Here is a 27542-nt window from a genome sequence, read left to right on the forward strand (position 1 = left end):
TTAATGCTGCTAGTGGCATAGTGTTAGGCGTCACTACCACTATTTACTAGCCCACATTCATACATATTATACATTACATATTCACGCGAAAACATAATTCATAACAACAACTAGTTCGAACTTCAAAGATATAAAAAGTTATTGAAACGCTACTCTTTAAGCGCTTTGCCCTGACATAGTTATACTCGAAGACCTCTTAACGAAAATTACTTGATAACTTGCAAAACCAAATCCCTACAACGAGGTTTGATGCTAACAATTGATCAACAATACGCTTTTGTGCTTTGAAGTGTTAAAACACAAGCATACGTTTGCCTTTTGTAGTATTTTTGCTCACATTTTTTATAAAAATTATTGTTTCGGGAACCAGAATTATTATTTATAGCTTATCGTTAAGGTTGGATTAATCTCAGTTACCAACTTTTTGTAGATTTGAAACTTCTAGCACCTCGTTTCTCACTTTAAGACTTTCTTAACAAATCGAAACTCATCGTTTGTATCTAAAACTATCATATTTGTAGCATTAGTAATCATATACAAGACTTGACCCAAACAAGACATAAACGGATACATCTAGTAGTTAGATTTCCAAATTCAAATGGAAAATCATTGTTGTGATGACCAAATGCCTTTACCATCCTCCCCTAGACATAGCAAAGTAGGCCAAAAAAAGAGTCAAACAAAACCCTCAAACCCAAATGGGGAGCAGAGGAAGAAGAGATGGGAGACTCAAAAGTCTCAAACTTTATTAACTCCGCCCACAGGCACCACTCTCCCTCTCTCTCTCGTCGCTCCTCCATTACTCTCACACGAAAGACAGAACCTAGAGAGAGAAAGAGAGGGAGGGGTTTTTTGGCTGTGAAGTTTTCACCTTTTTGCTGTGTTTTTGGCGCCCTCAACCTCGACTGCCCTCCTTCCTCGAACCTCCCCACCTGGGTCTCCACGACCACAACCCACCATTCCAAGATTCCCCCACGTCCTCTGTTCGATTTCCACAAACCCATCTAAAAGCTAAGCCCACCCACCTCTCTCCCCCTCTGTGCTATTAAGTCCAATCCACTGTTGCAGTCTTCCCCTTTCTCTCTCTAGCTGCTTCTTCTGCAACTCTCATGGCTTCCCGGAAACACTTGGCCGCTGTAAAGGTACTGCTGCAGCACCCAACTGTCAAAATTTCTGTTGAAACCCTAACCCCAACTGTGAAAGTCTCTCCCTGCTCGAATTCTGAGTGGGTTTTGGGTTTAATTTTTTGAAAAATGTTTCTGGGATTTTTTTTGCAGGGCGCGAAAGTGCTCATGGTTGGGGCAGGTGGTATCGGCTGCGAGCTTCTCAAGACTCTCGCTCTCTCTGGCTTCCAAGATATTCATATTGTGCGCTTCTCTCTCTTTCTCTCTCCCTCTTCTGCTGTTGATTTTTAAGGGATGGGTTTCTGTTATTTTCTTATTCCTTTGGTAGTTTGCTAGGGTTTTCATTATGTGTTATACCCATATCATGTTCTTTTATTGAAGTTTATGTGCTGTTTTTTTAGGGTTTTAATTAGGGAAAATAGTTCTGTTAGTACCAAATTTAGTTCAATTTTCTTCTGAATTTTTCTTTTTTAAAAATGACTTCTCTGTACAGGTAATCATGTGTCAATTAGAATGAAAAGTGATGAAATGTTGAGTTAGTATTGGTTCTTCTTTCATTATCATCGTCGTTGTTGATTATTCAAAGTTTTGTTAAGAATTATGATATTCTTAGAAGAATCTAGGATCTGGCTAATCAAAGAATTGGAAGAGAATTATCCAAATGTTTTAGAGGATTCAAAGTGGTGGCAACTTCTTACCTAAGGTCTAAGCCTTAGGGTGTGTCTGGGGATTTTTGCTTGTTTTAGTAACAAGTGAAATATTTTTAACCGAACCTCTGACTTGAACTTGTAATAACACTCAGTAGCTGACTAGTGCCAGTCAGGGCGATTCCTGAAGTGGTTCTACTCATAAGTATTCATTTTTCTTCATTGTTTGTTAATTTTTCAGTTTGTACCTTCATTGCTGTCATGTCCATTGATTGATTCATATGCTCTGTGGTGGAAATCCTATAATTTGTGTAAGAGCTTAATAAGCGAAAAGGAAGAAAAGCTATATATTGAAACAAATTGATGGGGTATATGATATCCAATCTTGAAAAAAGATGAACTAAGCCACATTTTTATGGTATAGTGGGTTTGGATGTGGAGGTTTGACTTATATTTACCACTACTTGGATAGATCCCTTTATTAATTTTTCAATTCATGACCTGCAGATTGATATTAAATTATAATCCAAATTCTTTTTCCAGGTTCTGTGTATATGCAGTTGTGCAGTTGTGCACAAGTTTACTTTATTAATTTTTCAATTCATGACCTGCGGATTTATTAATTTTGCAAGAATGAACAAGTTTACTTTGTTTCTTTCGGTTATTATTCACTTGTGCAGTTGGTTATCTCAAATTGCAGATTGACATGGACACTATAGAAGTTAGTAACCTCAACAGACAATTCCTCTTCCGACAATCACATGTTGGGCAATCCAAAGCCAAAGTAAGTATGTTTAATCTATCTTATGCTTTCTATTTGAAAAGGTGTGCAGTGTATGATATTTTCATGGATATTTTTAACAGGTTGCTCGGGAAGCTGTCTTAAAATTTAGACCTGAGATAAGCATAACTTCATACCATGCCAATGTAAAGGATTCTGACTTCAATGTGGACTTCTTTAAGAAATTTAATGTGGTCTTGAATGGACTTGACAACTTAGATGCTAGACGACATGTGAATCGCCTGTGTTTGGCAGCTGATGTTCCCTTGATTGAAAGTGGGACAACTGGATTCCTTGGACAGGTGAGTTATTGCTTTAGAGTTGGTTGGCAAGAAACTAATTTTTTCATTGGAACTAGGTCTGTCAATTGATTGCATCTAATAAATTATTGTCTGTCCATTATGTTTCTGGTTCCTTGTGTGTGTGTGTTTATATTTTTTATCTGAGGTCACTTGAGCTTTGTAGAATTGTAACTGGTTTGATTATTAGCGATGCCAATCTTCATATGTCAAAGATGTCTAGGTCGGGAAAGGTAATTTCTTTGCTTCATGCATAGTTGGCATGTTGGTTTTTATCTGGACAGTGCTCCATAGCAGTTGCAGAAAGGGTTTCATAATGGAATGTCTTTAGCTGAGTTCATGCAGTGAACTATCTTTTCCCTGTCTAAGAATTCACGTGCTTCATTGAATAATTACATCAGCTAAGGATCCTATAGTATTCTTTATTATGTGTTTGTCTGTGATAGTTTATCATAGAAATGTTACATTAATCATCATCTATGTCATCATTGTCATCATTATCATCTTTACCCTTGTTCCAATCATACAGGGTTAGCTATATGAATTTTCTGTCTTACATTATGTGATTCCTGCATAATGTTAAATAGTTTCAAGTCCTTTTTTTGAGTGTGGCTAGATGTAGTTTTGGAGAGATGTATTATGTACTATGTAAAACTCTATATTTTTTTTAGAAACACATGGTGGAAAAAACCATCTGTGCATTTGACCGGCATATTCAAACTTCTGCATCATTTTTATTATTTCATTTGTCCTTTTATTTGTTTTGCAAAATGCTTCAGTGTAGTTGGTTTTGTTTGAAGATTCTTTCCTCCCCTTTTCACTTGTTTGTTGAATCTTTAAAATCAGGTGACTGTACATGTGAAGGGAAAAACAGAGTGCTATGAATGTCAGCCAAAACCTGCTCCTAAAACTTATCCTGTCTGTACCATTACCAGTACTCCATCAAAGGTATTGTTGATGGATAGTTATTTTTGTTGTTGTCTTTGAATAATTGTGTGTGGCTTGTATTGGGAAATCAGTTTTCTTGATAGTTGGTTACTTATATCCTGTGAATTAAACATCTCTAGTTCTACCTTGGAGACTTGAATAATCTGGAAGAGAAAACAACACGAGTAATAAAAGACAAAGGAATCCATGGGGGGGGGGGGGGACCAAGAAACTGTGGAAACCATTTATAGTTAATAGATTTAAGCTGGGCTTAGTTTTTGCCTCAGAAATTACTACTACCGCAGCTGCTGCAATTTGATTGTTGTGAAATTGGTATAAGCACTATGGATTGTGAATGATGTTTTGGGCCATAAAAATGATATTGAAAGATATACAATAGAAAACTAAAATATATGGTTTGCCAGTTTGCATGGAACAAACTTTTAGTCGGATTGGACGATGATCATTTTCCTCCAACTAATTAAAATGGTATATTCATCATTATTCAAGATAACCCCCTGCTCCATGGGTCTAGACTTTGACTGTATAATCTGTATTTTGCAGTTTGTTCACTGTATTGTATGGGCAAAGGAACTTCTCTTTGCAAAGTTGTTTGGGGATAAGAATCAGGCAAATGATTTGAATGTACGTTCTAGTGATGGTGCTAGCTCATCAGAACAGGCTGAAGATGTATTTGAACATAGAAATGATGAAGACATTGAGCAGTATGGAAGGAGAATATATGATCATGTATTTGGTTATAACATTGAGCAAGCTTTGTCTAATGAGGAGACATGGAAGAACCGCAATAGACCAAGGCCTATATATAGTAGGGATGTCGTGCCTAATGGGCTCGGTCAACAGAATGGAAGTATGGAAAAGAATGGTGCATCCAATGATGTATATTCAGTATCTGCCATGGCATCTCTAGGAATGAAGAATCCACAGGATATATGGAGCCTTATGGAAAATTCCAGCGTCTTTCTTGAGGCTTTGAAACTATTTTTCTTGAAAAGGCAGAAGGTTAGTTTAAACTCTTGTAGTAAGGAAAGTCATTGCACAACCATTTATTTTCCATATGTCAAGCTGGACTCATAACTTTTATTTTTTTCTCAGAACTCTTTAACTTTTTTTTGCGTTTTTTTTTCTCATTATCTTTGCGGGGCGTGGGGGCACTGGTGGCAGGAGATTGGAAATCTGACTTTTGATAAAGATGATCAGCTAGCTGTAGAATTTGTTACTTCTGCTGCAAATATACGGGCTGCTTCTTTTGGAATCCCATTGCATAGCCTCTTTGAAGCTAAAGGCATTGCTGGTAATATTGTTCATGCTGTTGCAACAACGAATGCTATTATTGCTGGGTTGATTGTCATTGAGGCAATCAAGGTGCTGCAAAATGATACAAAGAATTATAGGTGTGTGCGATTGCCCTTGTAATAAAAAAAAAGTGCTCTTTTTTTTTCCCTCCTTCTTTCTCTTTCGATACCATATAAAAAAATGTGTTCTATTTCAATATAATTTGCTATTCTGAATTTTAGTATTTCAAAATGGTGAAGAGAAATATTTCTGTTCTTGGTTTTTTCACTATTATCTTTTACTGAATTGTTGTATCTGCACACAAATACACTTGTGCATCGACACACATACCCACACAGAAATGCACTTATAATTGGTTGATGTGCATCGATGAGCCTAGAGCCAAGATCATATATTGGTTTAGGGAAGAAAAGAATTCTTTGACTGCTTCTGATGGGAATAATTCAGGAACACGAGATGGTAGTACATTTCTGTCATTGCTTTATTTGCACTGGTTGGCTTGCATATAGGTGTAATCGGAAGGGTCCTACTTTTAAGTCATTTTCAATTTCCATTTGTTTGATTGAAGTCATACCAGTTTAACAATTAGGGAAATTGAAATTTGAACAGTATGTCATTGATGATGGTAATTCAGCCAGTGGAGCAGCGTTACTTTTATTTTTTTCTTCCAGTGGTTTGTCCTACACTGTATTTTTTTTTTTTCCTTGTGGTCCGATTCTACCCTGATCTGAATGGCTATGTAGGATGACATATTGTCTGGAACATCCAGCAAGAAAAATGTTGCTCATGCCAGTGGATCCATTTGAGCCTAACAAGTCCTGCTATGTCTGTTCAGAGGTATACTGATTGTTCTTTTCTAAATTCCATCTTTGTGGGATCTTTTTGCCGACATTTAAAGTAGAATTGTGGTATGCACTAATGCAATATGATTGTAAGCAGACACCACTATCACTTGAGATCAATACTCACCGCACAAAGTTGCGGGATGTAGTTGAAAAGATTGTTAGAGCCAAGCTTGGGATGAGCTTGCCACTCATTATGCATGGGTCAGCCCTTCTTTATGAAGTTGGTGATGACCTGGACGAAGACATGGTTGCAAATTATGCAGCAAACCTTGATAAGGTATGAATTCTTTTCCTGTGTTTCAGGAAGACTTGCTCGTGTAAGTTCACCTGATACATGTGTCTTGTTTGTGTGATTTTTTTTAAAATGTTTTTACCTAAAATTGCAGGTGCTGTCTGAGCTTCCTACTCCAGTTACCAGTGGGACCATGCTGACAATTGAGGATCTTCAGCAAGAACTATCATGCAAGATCAATATTAAGCACAGGTGGTTCTTTATCCAGTTGATCTGCAAGCTCCTATGCATCATTAAAATTGCTTCTTAACATCACATACAAAATGATGGATGACTTTAAGACACAAGCATTCGCAATGACTAATTTTCTTGTTATGGTTTATAGAAATAAAGCTTCACGCAGCTGCAGAAGCTGTGTTAGTTGAAGTTAATGTCCTTCAACCTGCAATTTATCTTCTCTTCCATTATTGGCTCCCCCACCCCCGAAACCTAACCAAGTATACCATTGAGGTTGCATGAAGCATTTTCTGATTCTAGTTGCTGTTTTTTTTATAGGGTCGGGTGATGATGTTATTTTATTCTTTACTGTCATGTAATCTACATGATTATTTATGCAAGTTTGATTTCGTGCAGAGAGGAGTTTGATGAAGAGAAGGAACCCGATGGAATGGTTCTATCTGGTTGGACTCAATCTCCTGCAGTGGCACAGGATGACAAGAAGTCTACTGCAAATGCTGGAAGCACGTCAAATGCATCAGCATCTACAGAGGCTGAAAAGACCGATGATGTTGAAACTACTGGAAGGAAGAGAAAACTGTCTGAGGCTTCTGAGGCTGTCAATCCAGATATACCAAGTGTTGCTGGCAGTAGTACAAGAAATCCCGAGAAATTGGAACTTGTTGATGACGACGATGAGCTTGTCATATTTGATAATTGGGATTCAGTCACCAGCAAGAAGATAAAGTTGCAATAGTTCTTCCTTGGATCTCTAATGTGGAGGCCTCAGTTCAGTTCTAATTTTGTACCATTAGCGAGAAGCACTGATTCTTTTTGGGAGGTTGGCTCAATTGCTGTTTATTAGGTCGAGCCGGTACAAATTAAGCGGTCTTTTCGCTTCCCTTTTTCTGTGGTTACAAGTGTAATGCGTCTTCTTGTTCTTCCTAACTTAGTTGACAGATTTTTAGCCGTGTAACTTGAAGAAAACCATAACTTAGAAAATGCACCTAAACTAGTGAATCGTGAATTTCAGAGTTCCTTTTTATGTCATCATGAATTAAGTTTCCACCATGGATTTGGAAAATATTTAGGATTGAGTTGCGAAAAGCGAAAACATGTGAGGTGTTTTTTCGTAAAATGCTTGCAAGTAATTTTCCAAGCGAGTTTACGGGGGAAGTGCGTGTCATGTGCTTCTCCCTAGAAGTGATTGTGCCCCTTTTACAATCGCGTCTAAGAACAACTCCACCGTGGTGGATTGCTCGAGGGACAAGTAAGAGAAAAGGGCCCGAGGTCCTATGGATTCGCTCCAGCGTGAAGGAGCCCGAGTGGAGGTGGAGGCCCAAGCTTCGGGCCTGTGAAGAATTACTAGACCGAGAGCCCGAGTGGATGTGACGCCAGGGCTGACGTTAGCCCGGTGTCAGGCCCTTTTTTTATTTTTTTCTGTCAGGTGTGTGCACCCCACTCACGCATGGGGGCGCGTCGCTCGACATATTTTCAGAAAAATCAGCCCACTTTTCAGACTGAAATGTTACCGTTGGTAAGCCACGTGGCTTCCCACGGTGCGTTCGATCTCAACGGCTCTTTAAAATGGGCCGTCCGATATGCAATGGTAATAAAAAAAAAATTATGATTTAAGATCGAACGGTTGATATTAATCTGCTTTATAAATAAAAAAATAAAAGAAAAAATAGTTTTAAAATTAAGAAAAGTTACCGTTGTGACACGTGACACAATTTGGAGTGTTGAAATTAAAATTTTTTTTTTATATCCAACGGTAGAGATTAATTAGTTGAATAAAAATTTAAAAAAATTGTTTTGTATTATTTAAAAATCTTATCCGAAATTGTTTTGTATTATTTAAAAATCTTATCCGAAATTACAAATAAAATTATTTTGTATTATTTAGTAATACTTCGAATAATGACACGTGGCGCAACAAGAATGATTAAAAATCTTATCCAAAATTACAATTAAAATTATTTTGTATTATTTTATAAATAAAAAAAATAGTAATATTTTATTGTCTATTGCCAGGGCTATTTAAGTGCAACGGTGGAGATGCAAAAAATGATTACTATTCATTAAGGGCAATTACTGTTCAGTGGGTGGATAGCATAGTGTATTGCCTTGGGGAGAGATTTCACACGCTGGAGTTGCTCTAAGCGGGCCCTTATTTGCCATGGTTATATGCGAAAGTGGCAGTGGTTTGTTACTTAAAGTGGCAAGGATTTGTTACTCAAAGTGGTATAGAGCGTTCACCCTTGTTGCACCTGAGGTTACATGTTCAAGTTCCTTTTTCAATATTGCTCGTATGTGTGGTTGTACATGAAAGTGAAACCTAATAATATTAGCAATTTGAGGGCATTATACAATTTAGATGTTAAAGCAACAACATCTTCTACATGACGATTTCAAGGAACTAACTTTGGTCATGTGATGCTACTGATGATCTCGTTATAACATGGCTAGACACGACAAGTTCACATTTTATTAAAACACGGTTAGACACCACAAGCTACTATTTTATTAAAACAGCCACATTGGTATAAAATAAAAAGAAAACTAATGAAAAGGGTTTGAAAAATTTTAGTTTTAATAAAAAACCATGTTATAAGTTTTGTTTAATGATTAGTACAAGACCCATTATAAAGCAGTCCAATTAAAAATGACCCAACTATAATAAATTATGATTTGTTGATTTTACCCCTAACTTTTTTAGGTTGAGTTCCAAATTTTCATCGTTAATGGAGTTCATTGTTGTTTTGCAGACCTTCTTCTTTTTCTTTGAAACAAAAATATAGATCCTCATGCTATTTAGTTTATATTTTGTATTATTTCATTGAAATGTGATCGTCGTTATTATTCATAGTGGATTTGAGGTAATGTTTTTCAATTTTTCTTCGTCAGTGGAGTTCATCGTTTGTTTCTCCAGAAAATAAATTTGAGATTTGCATGCTATTCAATAACAACAACATGTCACTGTTTCTGGACTGTAAAAATAAATTGTTTCTGGATTTTAAGTAACATTGTTTCCAGAGGCAGTGTTAGTTTTTCTAGAGACAATGTTAATTTTTCCAGAGACAGTGTTTTTCCAAAAACAGTGCTAGTTTTTCCAGAGACAGTGTTAGTTTTTGAAGAGACACCAGAAACAGTCACATATTCAAAACATAACGGGTCGCATTGTTTTCTAAAAAAGTGGCAAAAAATCATACTATTTCCTAGAAATGTTTAACATTAACAATGTTATGAAAGTTGAACGCCATGATTGAAGTTACTTTTCTCTCTCTTTCTCGTCTACTTTTTCTATTTTCTTTTTCTTTTCTAGATTTTGTAATTAGGGAAGGTGGTTCTCTCACAGGTAGAGATATATTTTTCTTTCTAGTTTTATGGAGAAATGGGTGCAAGGAATTGGAATTTTGGTTTTTTCTTGTTCCATGGAAAATGGATTCAGTTTGAGTGTCCTCCTCCTTGATTCAATTGCACAACTCTTTTCTTGTTCGTTTCTTTTTAATTGTACTTTTGGAGATTGGATTCAATAATTTGGGATTTTTCTTCTTCTCAAAGTCTGGTTATTCTCCAAATCTGAATCTAATTTGGACAAGGAAATTCAAAAACTGATATATGCACCAAGAATGAAGGAAGAAAAACCCAGAAAACAAAACGCTAATCGATGCTCTATTTGGAGCTGACGTGAGTTTTCTTCTTCATGAGAACAAATAAGTTTTAGACCTGTGCCTCCTTGTTGGGGTAATTTTGAAAACTTATTTTTGTTTCTGTTGGGCTCTGTAATTCAGCCCATGTAGAATTGGAGGCCTCTGTCTTTATGGTTAATTTTGAGGTGCTTTTGGTTAAAGAAAAATATAGGGTGATTTTTTATTAAAATAATCTTGATCTAAACTCTTTTCATTAAAGCTCCCTCAAATAAATGAACTGTAATACCATATTAGAACCGACATGTTGTACGATAAAGAGGAAAACAAAAGGGGAAGGTAGCTAGCGTTCTCCTTTGTCCGTTCGTTTAATTATTTTGAATGTTGAATGAGCTTTCTTTTGAGTTATCATTTTTGCAGAGATTAAGCCTAATACTGCTGCTGCTCATCTCATTGAATTTGTACCAACTGTATATGCTCCAATTTACATATAGCTTTGTAAGTTTGTGTTACGTTTGATTCGAATCTTAGGTGTAACCGGTTATACAACACTGTAAAAGAGAAGATTTCTCCCCAGTGGTGACACTAAAACAAAAAACAACAGATTCAAAAACAAAAGCAAATTTATTAATAATAAAGTCTCACAGCATTCATCATCTGAAATCCCCATCAACTACCAAAAAGCATCTAACAAAAACAAACATCAAAATATAACTACTACAAGTAGAGAGAAGTCTATCGAAGAAACAATAACAGCACACTACTAGTAACTCCAAGCGCCCTCAAAAACCATGAATCTTGATCTGCTCCTTGTAGGCAATATTAGCATCAACAAGAAACTGAAGCACCTTGTTGCGCTGATCGCCTTGGAGCTGAATTATCTTGCCGAGCTTTTTGTCCTCAATCACATTGCCATTGCAGCAGAACTCCCTTTTCAGATCCTTAAGCTTCTTCTTGAAGTCCAGGTCCTCCTTCAGCCCTTCAACTATTGTCAGGCACTTCTTTCCATTCCTCTGCTGCACTCGAATATGCACATACTCTTAGGCTCCGAGCGCATCTGGCTCTTCGGTGTCTCTAAGAGGGTCTTTAAAAGGGTCGAAAGGAGCTAGGGGCGTGCCGTATATATCTCCGGTGTCAGCTAGAGGGTCAAAAGTAGTTGCGATCTGAACATCTGGGTCAATCATGTAATTTTTCTTGATTGAGAACTAAACAAATTAATCTGCAAACTGCAACACAGAACAGTAACTGTTTGTTAGCCTTCCTCACATCGCAATCTTCAACTGACAATCCACGTAAACCACGTAAGAAATCAACGCCTCCGATCCAACAGATTAAGAACATGAATACACAGAAGTCAGGAAGTTCTTGCATAGAAGAATGCATACATCATGCCTCACCAAAAAAAATTCAAATAATTCATCTCATGACAGACTCGTAACTGGTTGTTGTGACATAATCGTTGTACAAAGGGTTCATGGGTTTTTTTTTGTTTTTTCAAATCTTCCAACGAAAAACCCTAACTCTAATGACCAGGAACATCAAAAGACTACGAACATAATTCAAATTATTCATGCATGCTGTAGATTTGTCACGAAAATAAAAATTCACAAGCGTAAACCTAATTAAATATTTCAATCAAACATATTATAGATACTTTCACTACCAAAATCCAGAAAAAGTATGCGAAACCCTAGAAAGTAGAAACTCTAATTCCTAGCATCAATCTCAGAGAACGCACAACGCAATTCACATCCCGAAGAAAACAAACATACGTCAAGAATAAAACTCGAAAAGGTGAAAGGGGTTTAGGGTTTCTGACTTTCTTGGGAACTAAGGAATGTTCGATGATTAAGCTTCGGTGATTTGCGTATGACATAATTATAGAGGCAGCGGTGTCTATGTATAGGCATGGAAGGCGGCAGCATATTGCACGTGGATGGACGAGATGGAATGTTTCGGGGAGAGACTTGAGCGGTGGGATTATGTTGGTGCCTTGTTTCCTTTTTGTTGGAGGACTGAAACTCAATAGCGTTTTTCAAAAATAAAAATAATTTGTGTGCCTTGGATTTCCACTGATCCTCTTGCCTAACAAAAAAAACTTTATTATTTATAGTGCAATAACAAATCCGATACTATAACAGAACAAATCAAAATGAGGCTTTGAGTTGAGTATAAAATTTAATTTTAAGTACTACTAGTGAAAGAACCCTAAATCTTTCATGTAAAATATTAAGGGTAGTGCTACCCACACATCCGTTTTTACATCTTACGCACTCTTCTCAATTTTCAACCATCAAATCGAAAAAATTGAAGAAAATCACAAAAAATTAATAAAAGTGTGTGAGAGGTAAAAATATATATGTGAATAGCAATATCCAATTTGAATGGAAAATTCCATCTATGATTAAAGTATTATGTGTGAGACAATATAAGGGACTTTGAATGCAGCATGGTCACCCAGTATATAGATATAGTGGACCATCTCATCAAATGAACTAAACTTGGAGTTGGAGGAAACTCATTGGCTTTTTATGCATCGAAAGGAACTTTCTTTGAAGCTGCCGGTAAGTCTCTTTGGATCTTTTTAACATTGGTCTACAAATCCAATTAATTAGATTTATGTTTAATCAAGGTTCTGAAAGATGTTAGGCGCTAGTCGGGCGCTTGGTTGGAGCTAGTGCCTAGGCGATTAGGCGGGGTCTAGGCAGGGGTCTAGGGATTTAAGTAATTTTATTATATATCATATAAATAAGCATCTATTTATACTTAAAAAAAATACATAATTGTGTTGGAATACCTAATTTACAAAATAAAATGACATATAGATTACAAAGTATTAGAACATATTGATAACATAGGGAACAAGCATATAATGAGTATTCATCCAAGCATTCAACATTTTATTAAAAAAATAAAATAAAATGCAAAACGAAAGGTATCAATTTTATGTCTAAGTGAGAGTCGCGACCTAAGCGAGTGCCTAAGCGGTCTAGGCGGACATATAAGCAAGTCTAGGCGCCATTTCTTAATTTTCAAACGTCTAGGGATTAATCAGGACGAGACGGCTCTAGGCGAGAATTTTTAGAACAGTGTGTCTATTGTATAGTGCATATGACAAAAAAGGCCAAATTTTCCACAAGATTGTGGCATGTGCTGTCTTTGGCTTGGTCTCCACGTTATTCTAATTAATTAGTTCTATGAATTTTTTCGGTTTCACTTTAATTTATTTAACCTATTAATAATATCGTTCTTTTCAAGGTAAATCACATTTTGCACCCTTTTATTTTAAATATTGACCGAAGTTGCGAATTGTTACACTATTTACCATTCCATAAAGTTAATTGATTAATTTACGCAAGACTCGAAAGCTTTTTGCTTACATATACACCATATTGGTGTCATGTAGGTCATATTATGTTTTTTAAACAAAGTGGCAAAAAGCCTGAGAAAAGAAAGAAAACTACAATAAGTCACGAGACCAAGCGACCTCTAGCTATTTAGCAATTAGAAGACGTCGACAGGATGAAGGAGCTTGCTAAAAAATATAAAATGTAGGGCATATTATTTCACTCTATCTAATATTATTGCACCCTTTTATTATATCTAATATAGAAGGTTAAACTTTTATTAAAAAACTTTCTTAGGTGTTGTGCAGATGCAAATGGCGCTTTACCGCAATGGCAGAAAACAATCATGTCTATCACTAATGTGGATTCGATCCCCACTGATCTCTCTTCCCCCACCCCTACATACAACAATAATTTTACTCATTAACACTATCGTTTGTTTAAAAAAAAAAAAAAAAAAAAAAAAAAATTGTTGTGGTCACCATTTCCAATCCCACTCCTTGCAAAAACATACTGGCTGGCTTGCTAATACTGATGCCACGAATCATGTTACTCCTAATCTTAGTGTACAGAATCAGATCACCAAACTAGAAAGCTCTTGCTATTACTTCATTGAGAATATTTGGATTTCTAGTGCAATTCTTCCTCTTTGTTTCACTTCTATATTTTGTGATAATATTTGAGCTCTGGCTCTTTCTGCAAATCTTGTTTATCACTCTAGTACAAAGCATATCGAGGTTGGCTTTCCCTTTGTACGCAAGTTACTTTGTGGTAAGTCTATTCAGGCTATCATGTTGTATGATTCAACTGACTGATGTCTTCACCAAACCTTCCTCCCATTGATCGATTTCAATTTCTCACATCCAACATGAAGTTGTTTGCCACACCTTTCAGCTTGCTGTAGGTGTTGATAGTGTTGGATGTTTAAATACTCAGCCACATACTAATAGGAAACCAATTGCCACACAAGAATGCTTGGACAGTGCCATTATCTTATAAATAAAAGAATATCAATCTAATTATCGTTGATTGATTAAAATAAAAAACAACAGATTTCTCAAGACTTTTTCTCTCTACTTAATTAGAATTTTCTCGACTACCAAACTATCCTATATTTTGTTGACCCGTGGGTACGAATAACTACTTCCAAGAGGGACTCCCTTCATTTGTAAAAGGAGTCTCCTTTGAACCTTTCCCACATTTAAGGTCCTTAATCCCTTAATCTCCATTTAGATTCCACTAATGAGTTAAACCGACGTTATATTATGTAAACACCACATTATCTAAATGAGAACTACCGTAACTCTATGAATGTAGCCCAACCACGTACGTGTTGTGCTCCGCATCCATCACTATCTATCATCTCCACATGACCACTTCATCTCTAAGTTTTTTTGGCATCAACAATTGAAAACAAAATGTGACATTAGATTTTTAAAGTTGTTTAATTTCATCACAAAGATATTACACCAAACAAAGTTCTAGCACAGAGACAATTACACAAGTCTGTTTTCTGTATAGAAAACAAAAACCAAAATTAAATAAGAAATAAGATCTAATACATGCATATGTTTAAATTAATACTTTGATATTTACACAATGTGGGAGAAAGGGAAAACTAGCTCTTCCTTCCTGGTTCTCCCGCAGCTAGATCCTCCAAAAACCACATGAATCCTAAGAATGATATTCGAAATCTGCACCTCTTGAGATTTTGGAAAGCAGCAAAGCATTGCAGAAAAGAATGTTATTGTGCTTTTCCCGTTCGTCAGTTGATTTATTTTATTCACACACCAACGCAGGGTGCAGAACATTGCGTGGTGCTAGAAACTCTTCGACAAGGATAAGGAGGGTAGGCTGGAACGGGGAAGTTCCTCCTCTCAGAATGTTTCTTCCTCTTTTTAGCATCGGGATTTTCAGGTTTCTTCAGATCTTCGAGGCTTCGTACATCGGCCATGCACGTAAATGATCTCGATTTCCCTGAGTAGTACCTTGACAACCCTCTCTTGCTGAGAAACAAACATGTGCATATTGCATTCAATTAACCAAGTTTGAAATATAAAAAATATTTTCTATAACCCATGCACGTATTAAAACAAATTTTTGTACATCTGGTGCATTGCATTCGACACTAGTACATAATCTGTGCACGCAATGTACCACATAAAATTTAACCGTTAAAAATATTCCCTCGAGAAACCGAAACATCATAAATGCAAAATCAAAATGGAAAACCTAGAGAAAACAATGTGTTCTTTGAGAAACCAAAACATTAAAAATGCGAAATCAAAATGGAAAATTTAGAGAAAACAATGTGTTCTTACTTTTGTGGGAGACTTGTTCTTAGCGCCGCCATGTCAAATGCTCTCATATTGTCATCTTCCATGATTTCCAGTACTAGAAAGCGAAATGAGGTTGTGAAGAAGAAGTTCAGATTATAATGAGTTTTTACATACGTACTGCAATTTGTGTTTGAAGTATGTATATGTGTGTGTGTGTGCAGGGAAACATTTAATTGTGGGATGTGTATATAAAGGTCACATATGGATAAATGGCAGTGGGGATATATAGGAGCTCACACGTCATGGGGATTAGGGTTGCAAACTTGTGTTGTGGATTCGATAAAAGTGGGTTATTTTGGAGCCTCTCAGAACTGCTCACACCGTGTTTGGTGTAGGTTATTCATGCCAACCTCACCACATCCTTATCTACCTTCACTCTTGTTCGTTGGCCTTGCCCACCATACGCACCCTTATTTTCTCTCTTCCTACCATTTTGTTGGAAGAAGGAATCCTATTCTTACACACTCTTTGACTTTCTTACATAAGTAATACATGTAGGAGGATGAACCTTGGGGACCCCTCAGAAATTGGGGCCATGCTGGTGCACCTTTTGCACTCCCCCAATGCCCAACGCCGTCTTTGTTTATTGTCACCTCCGTTTTTGAATATTCACCTCATACAGATGCTACTATAAATTTAGTCACTGATAAAATCGAATTTACTATAAAGGAATGTATTTACATGTGTATATATACTTTCTGTCTATCTCTAGGGCAATAAAAAATTTTAAACTGACGGTATGGAATGTTGAAAACCTATTGAACCATATTTTTTTTAGCGTAAGCTAGTATACTCGTTCTTTCAATGAAAACGCATGGAAATACAAGATTGTTAATGCTCAAAATTCGACCGGCCAACATTTAAGTTCAAAGTTGGTTTAACTCTAAATGGGTGACTTGAAAGTGGAAAGAGGCTTCTAAGTAGAAGTAAGTATATTGGAAAGCATGAAATACATCAGAACCTTTACATGTTCATAGGTTCTTTCCTTTTACTACTCTTCGATGTGGCATAAAATGTTGAGCATTAGTGCACAATCTTTAGAGTGGTTTGTTCCTAACCACTCATGGCGTCGATTCATAGGGACTCACGAGAGTTGTAAGTCACATTGCCATGGTTCCGAATGAATTGTGTATGAGGGACCTTGAAAGATTTATGTAACTCGAAGTGGGAGTACCTTCGAAAATTTGGTGGGATGGCATCGTTTTGATGTGTTGCTATTTTCTATATTGTGAAGGACTTCCTACTCGCTCCTTCCTTGGAGCCATATTTATTTAGGGGTTTTTGAACTTAAATCCTTAAAAAAGATTGAAATTTAATTGAAACTTGGTTTTAGATTACATATTGATTCTAGTCTATTGGTGTGTACTTTAATTTAAAGTCAAATTTTGTTTTTGTTGTCACTTAGTATTATGGTCTAGTGGTATTCATTTTCACTTGTAAGTGAGAGGTCACATTGTTGCTAGCCAATTGTGAGGCTAAACCTACAAGTATACCCCTTCTCCCTTAGTGTAGATAATATAGTTTGTTAAAAAAAAATCTGTTTTTGTTTTAATATTTAATGTGTATTTTATTCAACGTCTCCCTTTAAATATTTGATTTTTTTTTGAAAAATATTTGAATGTATTAATATACGCATTGTAATTTATTAATTTTGCACCGAAATTGATGTAGAACAAATGACATGAAGGATTGAAGAGAAAATGAACCGTCGGAAGACAAAAAGATGCAGTTGGAATTTATCTATTTGGTGGAAGTTGTATTATATGTCCATTTAAGCCATTTGTTTGTTCATTTTTGGGGCTTACATTTGTATCCTTCTTACTTTGTGCTGCGTCAAAAATATAATAGGATGAATTATTGTACTCAAATGTTTGTACAAAAATATATTATATTGAATTAATGTACCTAAATGTCTAAACCAAAATATATTAAACGAATTAATGTAGCTATATAAAAAAACACAAAGTGTAACATAATATATTATATAAAAAAGTTAGCTTAACTGTGTCGACAATATAAAATATACGAATGAAATGAAAATTAGAATTATGTTGCAGTCATATTGGAATAGGAATGTGATTGTGTAAATCCTAGTAGATATGTGAATGTATCTTATATTCCTATTAGGAGTAGATTACCTATTAAATGTTGTAATCCTAAAGGGTGAGGAATTAACCTTTCCTACTACTATAAATAAAGGATCAATGGGGTGGAATAACACACACCCACAATTACACATCTCTCTCTTTCTCTTTACTATTGCCGCACCTTTCTCTCTCTCTATGGCCTCCATAATTGTTCAGTAAATTATGCCTACAACACATTATCAGCACATTCTTGACGCTGCGCTAAAGAGAGTTTATTCTTTAATCAGGGCAGTATTACGTTTTAATCATTCTTTTTATGATTAATTTATTATTTTAAATTGATCTACATGCTATTGATTCAATTTAATTTTTCTGTGTTAAACGTGATCCAACGCATTGAAGATGCAATTCCGGCTTACAGAGAAGGATCTTCTACAAATTCATAGGCTTTTATTTGTTTTATGCTAATCATGTACGCTTAAAATAAAGTAAGATATTTGAAACAACCATGAAGCATGAAAACATTCCCCATGATACATGAACCCCCCTATGTTTTTATTTTCCTTCCGATATATATATTGTATATGTTCATATATTTGCCAATATATATATATATATATATATTTGTTTCATGCATCGCACAATTAAATTGTTATGTGGAATATGTGAGTCAAAGTATCAAATTAAATTAGAAGCAATTCTAGGGTTTCTTAAACCCTACATATGTTGAAAAAAATTTGGGAATGGTATGGCACCACCCCTTGCTGCACAAATTGGGCAGCAGCCCTCTGGGCTTTGCTGCACCCACATGGACCTTGACTGCAAGCTTTGCTGCGAGCATATACACACCCCAGGCCTTTGGCCTGGTTGGGTTGTCTCGGGCCCGTAGTCCCCAATCATCAAGGAAGCCTGCAACTTTCCTTTTTGAACCTCATTTTGCTCTCGGCCCATGCCAGCAAGCTGTCATGCTTGCTGGGCTACTGTCCCGCGCGTACTAAGGCTTATAGTCTGCTCCGGTATCAGCTTATAGACATGGGTTTGGTCCTTGCATGACGCCAGCTCCCGTGCATTAATAGGCCAGTAAATCTGCTGGGCTTTGTCCCGTGCCATCCTCGAGGCCCAACCTTGAAAACCAGCTGCGGTTAGGGTTTCTCCCTCACCCCGTGACCTGAAGTTCACACCCGAGGCCCTTTTTTAGGCCATGCCTTTTACTCAAGGTACCTAACACGAGCCCAATTATCTTTTGGGGTAATTTTTTCGACCCACATGTTATTATTTTAGCATTCTAAATAGTATTAACCCGTATGTTAATATTATTTAGCTTCTACAATCGACCATGTTTGGTCCCGATCTATTGAATTAATTAAAAGTGACTTGCAGTCCATTAATCTAATAATGAATCCAAAATTATTGACCTGAAGATCACTTTTGGATATTAACGATTCAATAATTTATTTTTATACTTTGAACCATTGACATACTTTCGTAGTAACAAAGCTCTCACACTTAAGTTCTCGAAGAACCTCAAATCCACTACACTTAGTTGTATATTGCATTCTGTGTTTCTTGCAGGAACCTCTCTTTTATGAACTAAACGTTCATAAACTAAATTGAACCTGTAGTTTCAAATTTAGTGCCTTTGAAACCCGAAGTTTTTGTAAAACAATACACCCATGAAACCCGAATTTTTCATGAAAACTATGTCTTAGAACCCGAATGTTCTAACTTTGATGCGTATGGATGATTTATTCCCATAGCACCAATCACAATCTTATTCCCCCCAATTCAATGGATTGTTGAACTGTCACAAGTTCGATTTCCCTGATTTGGATGTTTCTATTAGAAACCACTTTATATGGGTACAAGATGTGAATCTCCACTTGACTATCAACAAGCTGAGAAACCATTGTAGCCAATAAAGGCAAGGAGGAGCTGAATAAGCATTCGCCATGATCTTTATTCAAAGACTTGTGCCCGAAGCATTACAAATGGAAATACCTCATGAACGAGGATTCCATGGCTCTTTGGCTCGCTTCTATGGACCGTTTAATCATGAAAGACATTGCCTGAAGCACACCATGATTACGTCCATGAATGAGTACAATTCTGAAGTTTATAAATCCGATCGAATTTTGACTAGAGAATACTTTTCTTGTCCTTCATGTTTATAACTTGCCCCTGAAGCAGCAGTGTAGAAAGAGGAAGTTTACCAAATTCTCGGACCTGATTACTACCACAAATGTGAGAGAAAGATATGGACCTAGTTCGGCTGGAGTCCACATAATGGCTCGACCCAGTTCGGTCAAAGCCTAACTGAATGGTGATGCACTGCTTTGGTAGGGATACACCGAATGGTATACTCTCTCACAATCCAATTTGGAGTTTGTTTTTACAACATATGGTAGAATCGGGGCCTGCTAAGGTGTGGCATCATGCCCGAAGCGTGATCCTTGGCACCTAAGACCTAAAACTTCAAGAATAAGGGATAATATTCCCAAACCTTAACCTTGCAGAATCTACTTCTGTCTTGATGAAATAGATCATTGGTTATGCACCTGTTCGTGCCCCTACCAATGTTGTTAAGGAGTACCATTCTAGTAGTTAATATGTGAGACTAATTTTGCTCTACCAAACATTGTTGGAAGAGCAGAATTTTGACATGGATGACCTTGTTGGCCGAATCCACCCTAGTAACTTTGGTTTACTTTGTGAACATTTTTCCATGTTCTTGGATTCAAGTTTGGTGTATGTTTTACTTATGGATAATCTTATTGATATTGTCCTCAAATATGAGTTAATTGAATCATCTTTCTTAATACACGTGACCAATTCAATTAAACACGTGGTTAGGTAGGAATGTGGGAAAGTTAGTTGTCTGGATGAATGCGTACTACGCACACTAACTTTACACCTAAATCACATCTCTAACAATGACTTCAGGTCTATCCAACCTGATTAAGAGCATTGGCACGCTCCTCGTTGTACGAATAGTACTGCATCACCATTTAAGGGACCTTAAATTCTCCCTGACGTTGAGTTTTTAAGGATATTCGAGATGACAATGATCATAAATGAAACCACTGAAGAAAATAGAGTGAAATATTTGTACGTCACTTCCAAAAATTAGCCTGAAGCTTTGATTTGGGGCTGATGAGTTGTCTTCCAACTGGGAATACACCATATGTGGCCAGCCTGGAGCCTGGTGATTGAGCAGTTTACTTTCTTTGTTACGACCTTTTGGGACACTTAGGTCAAACAATGATGCTACAATGCATCTCCTTATCTAAAGTAAGGATATTGTGCCTACAAGCACACTTTGCCAAGCAGGCTCATTAAGGAAATTGATTTTCTATATCATTCCTCGCAAAGATACGACACGACTCTCTTTTCACAGTGGATTCAAGGGAATATATGTGGACTAATCCGACAAAAATGCGGACCATATAAATACTTATAGTTTTGGTTGATGAATCGACAAACTGGTCACATGTTTGTCCACACACATTATTGCTAAACCTTCTGGCCGATAAATGGTTCACCACCTTGCTTATCCCTTAAGGTTCGGGAGACTGAATAATGCCAGAGCATTTATATCGACGATTTTCGATAAAGTATTGCATGTATTTTGGGTTTATAATTGAACATTGAATTCCCATGTTCACCCCAAATAACCTTGCCTAGCGATCATAAAGCGCAAATTTAAATGATCGCCCAAATTTTGTTAAAAGTACCAAGTTTTCGGTTTCTGCTTAGGGCTATGCAATCCTTGTACGCAGTTATGTTGGTCCGCCTTGAGGCCCATTGCCACTTAACCTATATGACGTTACAGTTGGTTACTGGGTACGAACTTGATGATTTTTGTATTTACACATTTGGGTGTGCATTCCATGTGCCAAGTTGTGTCGCCGCAACGTACCAACATGGGTCCTCAAAGAAGGATATGTATTTTTTGTCAATCATGATTCTTCTTCACACTAGCTCTCTTAGAGCCCTTGCACGCGATCTCTTTACCGCTCATTTGCGGGTTGTCACTTTAATGAGACAATATTCCTTCCGTTAGGGGGAGATAAGAACGTCAATGTTCCTGGAGAATGATGCGAATTTGTGTGGACGTTGCCCATTATGTCTCATCTCAATCCCCATACCGCACAAGTGTGATAAGCAAGTGTGATGAATTCTAGTTTTCATAATGTTGCTCCAGACGCATTTCTCTGATCTAGCTAAAGTGACGTGATCATATACGAGCTGCAAACATGCCCGCAAGGGTAGACGTACTTAACGGACGTCGAGTCAACATCCCTGGAGGATGTGCCGCCTCTGTTGGACGGTTTAGACGCCCCTGTTGGATGGTCCGGTACATCGGCGGATAGCCAATCAATATGTCTTGGCCTGGAGCACAACAAATCATTCGGTTCATATGATTCACTTCCCTAGAAGAGGAAGACACGACACAACAATGAATCTAAACTCGATCGCTATCTCAAATCATTTCCATCTCATGAGATTAATCCAGATTACTCCCAAGACTTGAAGTTCTTAGTTCAGTGTACTAGTTTGGATGAGCTAAATGGAATTGAAATGAGATTATCATTGATGATATTTTCACTTATATGGTAGCTATCGACATAAATGAAAAGCGACGATATCGAACAGTGTTTCGTTGATTAAGTGGCAATGTAGAACTGATTGGACAACTGAAATTACAATCCAGGTCAAATTTCATACCAAAGTGTCTATTGGACCTATTGTTCCTACACTGCCCAAGGTAACCCTATTGTGTTACAAGTGCGAAAGGAAGTGTTATGATATGAATGAAATAATGCAATATGATGCACTTCTTACAGTGCAAGGTTTCTCAAAAACGTCCTGTGATTGATAGCAGCATTATGAAATATGGTAAGTGTTTTCTCCATGAGGATATAGATATGGAGTTTTACATGTAAGTTCCCGAAGAATTACATAGACTGGTTCAAATAGTTCCAAAACCATGGAACACCCTGTTAACTCGTTTTGAGGCGTTCACTTACAGTCCGACGGATGTGGTACATCCGTCTAAGTGATTATTTGATCAGTTAAGGATATGAATTATGCCCGTGCATGTTAAACTATGAAGTCTTATTCCGAATTGCTGGAGTTATAGTTTATGTCGTTAGCACGAATCTCACTAAGACTCCGGAAGAGCTTAAGAAAATTGCCTCGTACCTGAAGATGGAATTTGAGATGAAAGATCTTAGGAAAACTCGTTTATGCCTTGATCTGAAGTTCAAGCGTTGTTCTGACGGTACCTTGGTCTACCAGTCGAACTACACCCCGAATGTGTTACTTTTGAGTATACCTTTGATCGTCTATACGTTATATGCAAATGAGACCCTTGAAGAGGTTATGGAATCCGAAATTCCATATCTAAAGTTCAAATTTGCGCTTCGTTGTACTTAGCTCATTGTATTTAAACAGGACATCTCATTCACTATTTATCTTGGTAAAGATGCAGCATCGCGCCTACACGCAACCACTGAATTGGTATTAAAGACATACCCTGAAGGTACTACGAAGGCAAATCCCAATGCATCTCGAGCGGATCCAACCCCCTAATCCTCGAAATGATGCTTGCCTTGTTGTTATGCTGACGCATGTTACTTATCGAACCCGAACAAGGCAAAATCTCCAAATGGTTATGTCTTTACCGTTAGGGATATCACAATATCTTGGAGGTCCACGATATGACCTTAGTTGCGAAATCTTCGAATCATTCCAAGACTCACCTCACTTCACTACGCCACAAGTGAGACATGGTTAGGAGTTCTTGTTGAGCATATTCGAAGTACTTGTTGTGTTTTCATCCATCATTGAGTCCCGATGACGATCCATGAAGACTATGCCGCATGTATCCACCCGTCAAGACATGATACATCAACAAAGTCAACGCCAAGACATATTGCGTCTACATTTACATCAGCAGAACATCAGGAGATTGAAGTCATGCAAGCTGATCCCAGACAACCTTGCCGACCTCTAACGACTTCATTGCCGAAGTCAACCTTTCAGAAGCTTGTCCGAGGAATTGGTATACCTAACTATCATATGCAATGCTTGTAGTTCTCATTTGGAAGTTATGTCAAACTCAGGGGAAGTATCCAGAAGTATACTCACTTGATCTTAATGTACTTTTTTTCCCTACAATTAGGAGCATTTTTGCCACTGGGTTTTTGCTACCTAACTAGGTTTTAATGTGGCACTCATTCTGGGTTGATCATACCCTTGAAAGTTCTTCTACTTGCGTCCAAAATACGTATAGTTTTGACTTAATGCAACTTCTTACTTTCTCCTTAGTCTATGGGTTTTTCTCCCACCTTGGTTTTGCCATAGCAAAGGTTTTGTGAGTTTTACTTTTTATGCATTCTTCCGTTGATTTGAGACTCGCATTCGCTCATTGTGCGAACGACTTCATCAACTATACTTGCTTCTTCACTGAAGACCTGATGCGCCATTTACTTGAGTATTTACACACTCAAGGGGGAGTGTTGCAGTCCTATTGGAATAGGAATGTGATTGTGTAAATCCTAGTATATATAGAAATGTATCTTATATTCCTATTAGGAGTAGATTACCTATTAAATGTTATAATCCTAAAGGGTAAGGAATTAACCTTCCTACTACTGTAAATAAATGCACAATGGAGTGGAATAACACACATCCATAATTACACATCTCTCTCTTTCTCTCTACTATTGCCGCACCTTTCTCTCTCTCTATGGCCTTCATAATTGTTCAGTAAATTATGTCTACAACAAATTATATATAATTAATACATTAAGACTAGAAATAGAAAGTGTTAATATATGAGTTGAAATGAAATATATTACAACAAATGAAATGCAATATTAAAATACAATTAATAAAATAAGGTGATTAAATGCATTATTGGACTAAAATTGGATTTTAATCTCACACAAGATTTTAATCTAAAAGTCATCTTTTTCAAAGATTAGAGTATTAAATTTTCTAATTTATTTAGGATGATGCTATCGTAAACACGAAGATTCTTGCGACAAATGAAATAAGAACAAGTGTACAAAGTAATATGTTGTATAATGAAATACATTATAACAAATGAAATACAATATTAAAATACAATTAATAAAATAAGGTGATTAAATGTATTATTGGACTAAAATTGGATTTTAATCTCACACAAGATTTTAATCTAAAAGTCATCTTTTTCAAATATTAGAGTATTAAATTTTCTAATTTATTTAGGATGATGCTATTGTAAACACGAAGATTCCTGCGACAAATGAAACAAGAACACGTGTACAAGGTAATATTTTGTATAATGAAATATATTATAACAAATGAACTACAATTTTAAAATACAATTAATAAAATAAGGTGATTAAATGTATTATTGGACTAAAATTGGATTTTAATCTCACACAAGATTTTAATCTAAAAGTCATATTTTTCAAAGATTAGAGTATTAAATTTTCTAATTTATTTAGGATGATGCTATTGTAAACAGGAAGATTCATGCGACAAATGAAATAAGAACATGTGTACAAAGTAATATGTTGTATTAATGAATTTGAGGGTTACAATCTTTTTATAATTTGATATTCTGATTCGATCTTCGTAAGGTGGTAGATGTGTGATGTTGTTGATCCAAGGGTCGCGATGACTTGATCTTGGATAAACAGTTGCCTCAAGGATTTGGCTTGGAAGAACCGGCATGTGTAGTGGGGCTTGTTGATTCTTGTGATGGTTGTTGATCTAAGGGTCGTGGTGACTTAATCTTGGATGAACAAGGGCCTCAAGGATTTGACTTGGGGCGAGGGAAGAACCGGCACGTGTAGGGGTGCTTATTGATTCTTCAAAGGTTTTGGCGAAGAACGAATCGTGCTTTCTTGATTCTTTGGAATTCTTGGGAATTTGGGAGGTTGGATGCTTGAGATCTTTAAAGTTTCAAAGCTTCAAGGATTTTGGATGTGTGGTGTGTGAATGTGTTGGTTTGTAAATTGGTGAGTGAAATGAAATGAAATGGCCTCCTATTTATAGAGTTTTTCAAGCCTTGGTCTTGAATATAAAATTAGAACCAAATAATTCATTTTTGCCAAGTGTTGACATGTGTCATTCTTGATGACTCGTCCAATTTTGTTGAGTCACACGCCATGTGTACAATTTGCGCGACACATGGCATATGCCATGTATGCCTCAACACGTTGAAACTTTAATGCGTTGGTCAACATTTATTTCACCGAAATTTCGATGTCTATAGCTATAAACACTCTCACACACTCTTCTCAATGACCGTCAGACCGAATGAATTATAGAAAATCAACGAACAAAAATTAACAAGGTTGGGTGAGAAGTAAAAATAGGTGTGGAAAGAATACTACCTTTTATTTGTTGCCATTTAGTTCAAGAACCAATTTCTCAGGTTATGCGGTAGCCCTTAAGCTCGATAAATGCTCTTGGCCATCTTCAACCGAAGGAGGGCCAGAGGGCTCGTTTTAGCCCTATAGCCCTCCAACAAATTAATATTTTAATGAACAGTGTAGGGCCACCTTTCTTACCATTTCCAACCGAGGGGCCAGAGGCCATAGGCCAAACATAGCTCTGTGACAAAAAACCATCTCCAACAGAGGGGGCCAAAGGGCCAAACATAATTTAAATTTAAACACTACAACTTAAATTTAAACTCTATAATCATCATCATCTTCATCATCCGTCATTGTAGGAGTATAGTCGGAGGTAAACAACTACCGTTGGGCCATAATTTCTTTCTTTTTCCTATCAAAATAGGCCTTACTCATTCGAATGTAATCTAAAGTGTTCCTTAGCATATTCCTATCATCCATCTCTTCTTGTATTTGTTTGGCCCATTCTTCATGCTTACGGTTCCTTTCTTTCGCGGTAATGACATTTTGCTCTGCCATGAATCGCAAAGTGGCCGCCATTTCTTGTTGAAAGGTGATATCATTCTTTGCCTTGCCTTTTTCCTTCAATTTTTGGGCTTTGTTTCGTCCCATAGCCCTAGGTATGGAACCTTCACCCGAAGACGGATTTTTTACCCTTGTTTCTTGAATGGTAGGAGATCCGTCTTCATCCCCATATACAACTGAGGATGCATTTCCAAACACCGGCGTTGGACCTACTCTATGTTGAGGTGGATCTTCAAATAACACCCACTCTTTACAAATTTCCCAACAACCGTGATGTTGAAAGAGTTTCGAGTTGCCCTCCATATACAATTCCTCCGCTTGGCATACCTAGAAAATATAATTACAAAAATTAAAGGAAATTAATTTATGAAAATTAAATGTAATATAATTAAATATTTAAAATAAATTGTGAAAACACTTACTTCGTCGTAGTAATTGACGTTGCTTTCATGTCTACTTACGGCTGTTAACAGTGCTTGATGCCATTTATTCAAACTTGGATGAAGATGTTTCTTCAATCTTGAAGAACAACTCTCGTGGTTTCGAGTATTCGGTGGAGTGGTGCCTTTGTAGAACTCATAGTATTTTTTGAACACACGAGTCAAACACCTTCACTTGTTTGAGAAGTCACACTATCTTCCGAGACTCATCTATAAGCCTTACAAAGAGCTTCATCTTCTTTTCGGATCCAAGCCCTACCTTTCATTACAGATGTGGCCATTTCAAAATTATTGAAAAAATTAAAGGAAATATTATTGGAAGAGGTAAGAAAATAGAATGTGAAGAATTGAA

At 36.7% G+C, this 27542-nt stretch overlaps 1 protein-coding gene, 1 long non-coding RNA gene and 1 pseudogene across 3 annotated transcripts; 1 reads left to right on the forward strand and 2 right to left on the reverse strand.

Annotated features, from left to right (window-relative positions):
• Positions 1-785: 785 nt before the first annotated feature.
• LOC103962050 (SUMO-activating enzyme subunit 2) lies at positions 786-7454 on the forward strand. 2 transcript variants are annotated; one of them, XR_007257187.1, is made up of 12 exons: positions 786-1142; positions 1278-1367; positions 2472-2555; positions 2636-2854; positions 3698-3799; positions 4343-4801; positions 4964-5193; positions 5839-5932; positions 6035-6217; positions 6327-6424; positions 6558-6682; positions 6806-6949. XR_007257187.1 is itself a non-coding variant. In XM_009374712.3 (11 exons), the coding sequence occupies exons 1-11, from the start codon at positions 1110-1112 to the stop codon at positions 7143-7145; spliced, it is 1932 nt and encodes a 643-aa protein (XP_009372987.1). In that variant the 5' UTR covers positions 786-1109; the 3' UTR covers positions 7146-7454. The 2 variants fall into 2 exon arrangements, 1 of the variants encoding a protein (XP_009372987.1); XM_009374712.3 differs by lacking the exon at positions 6558-6682 and having other exon boundaries at positions 6806-7454.
• A 3228-nt stretch (positions 7455-10682) lies between these two features.
• Positions 10683-11799, reverse strand: LOC103962047 (annotated as a pseudogene).
• Positions 11800-14792: 2993 nt separating this feature from the next.
• LOC125475807 lies at positions 14793-17152 on the reverse strand. Its single transcript, XR_007257226.1, has 2 exons — positions 15707-17152; positions 14793-15391 (listed from the first exon to the last, which is right to left on the reverse strand). It is a non-coding gene; the product is annotated as an uncharacterized LOC125475807 (long non-coding RNA).
• Positions 17153-27542: the final 10390 nt, after the last annotated feature.

Source organism: the organism of the source record quoted next, unplaced genomic scaffold (genome assembly GCF_019419815.1).
Source record: "Pyrus x bretschneideri cultivar Hongxiangsu unplaced genomic scaffold, Pyrus_bretschneideri_v1 Contig16, whole genome shotgun sequence".
Taxonomy (NCBI): Eukaryota; Viridiplantae; Streptophyta; class Magnoliopsida; order Rosales; family Rosaceae; genus Pyrus; species Pyrus x bretschneideri.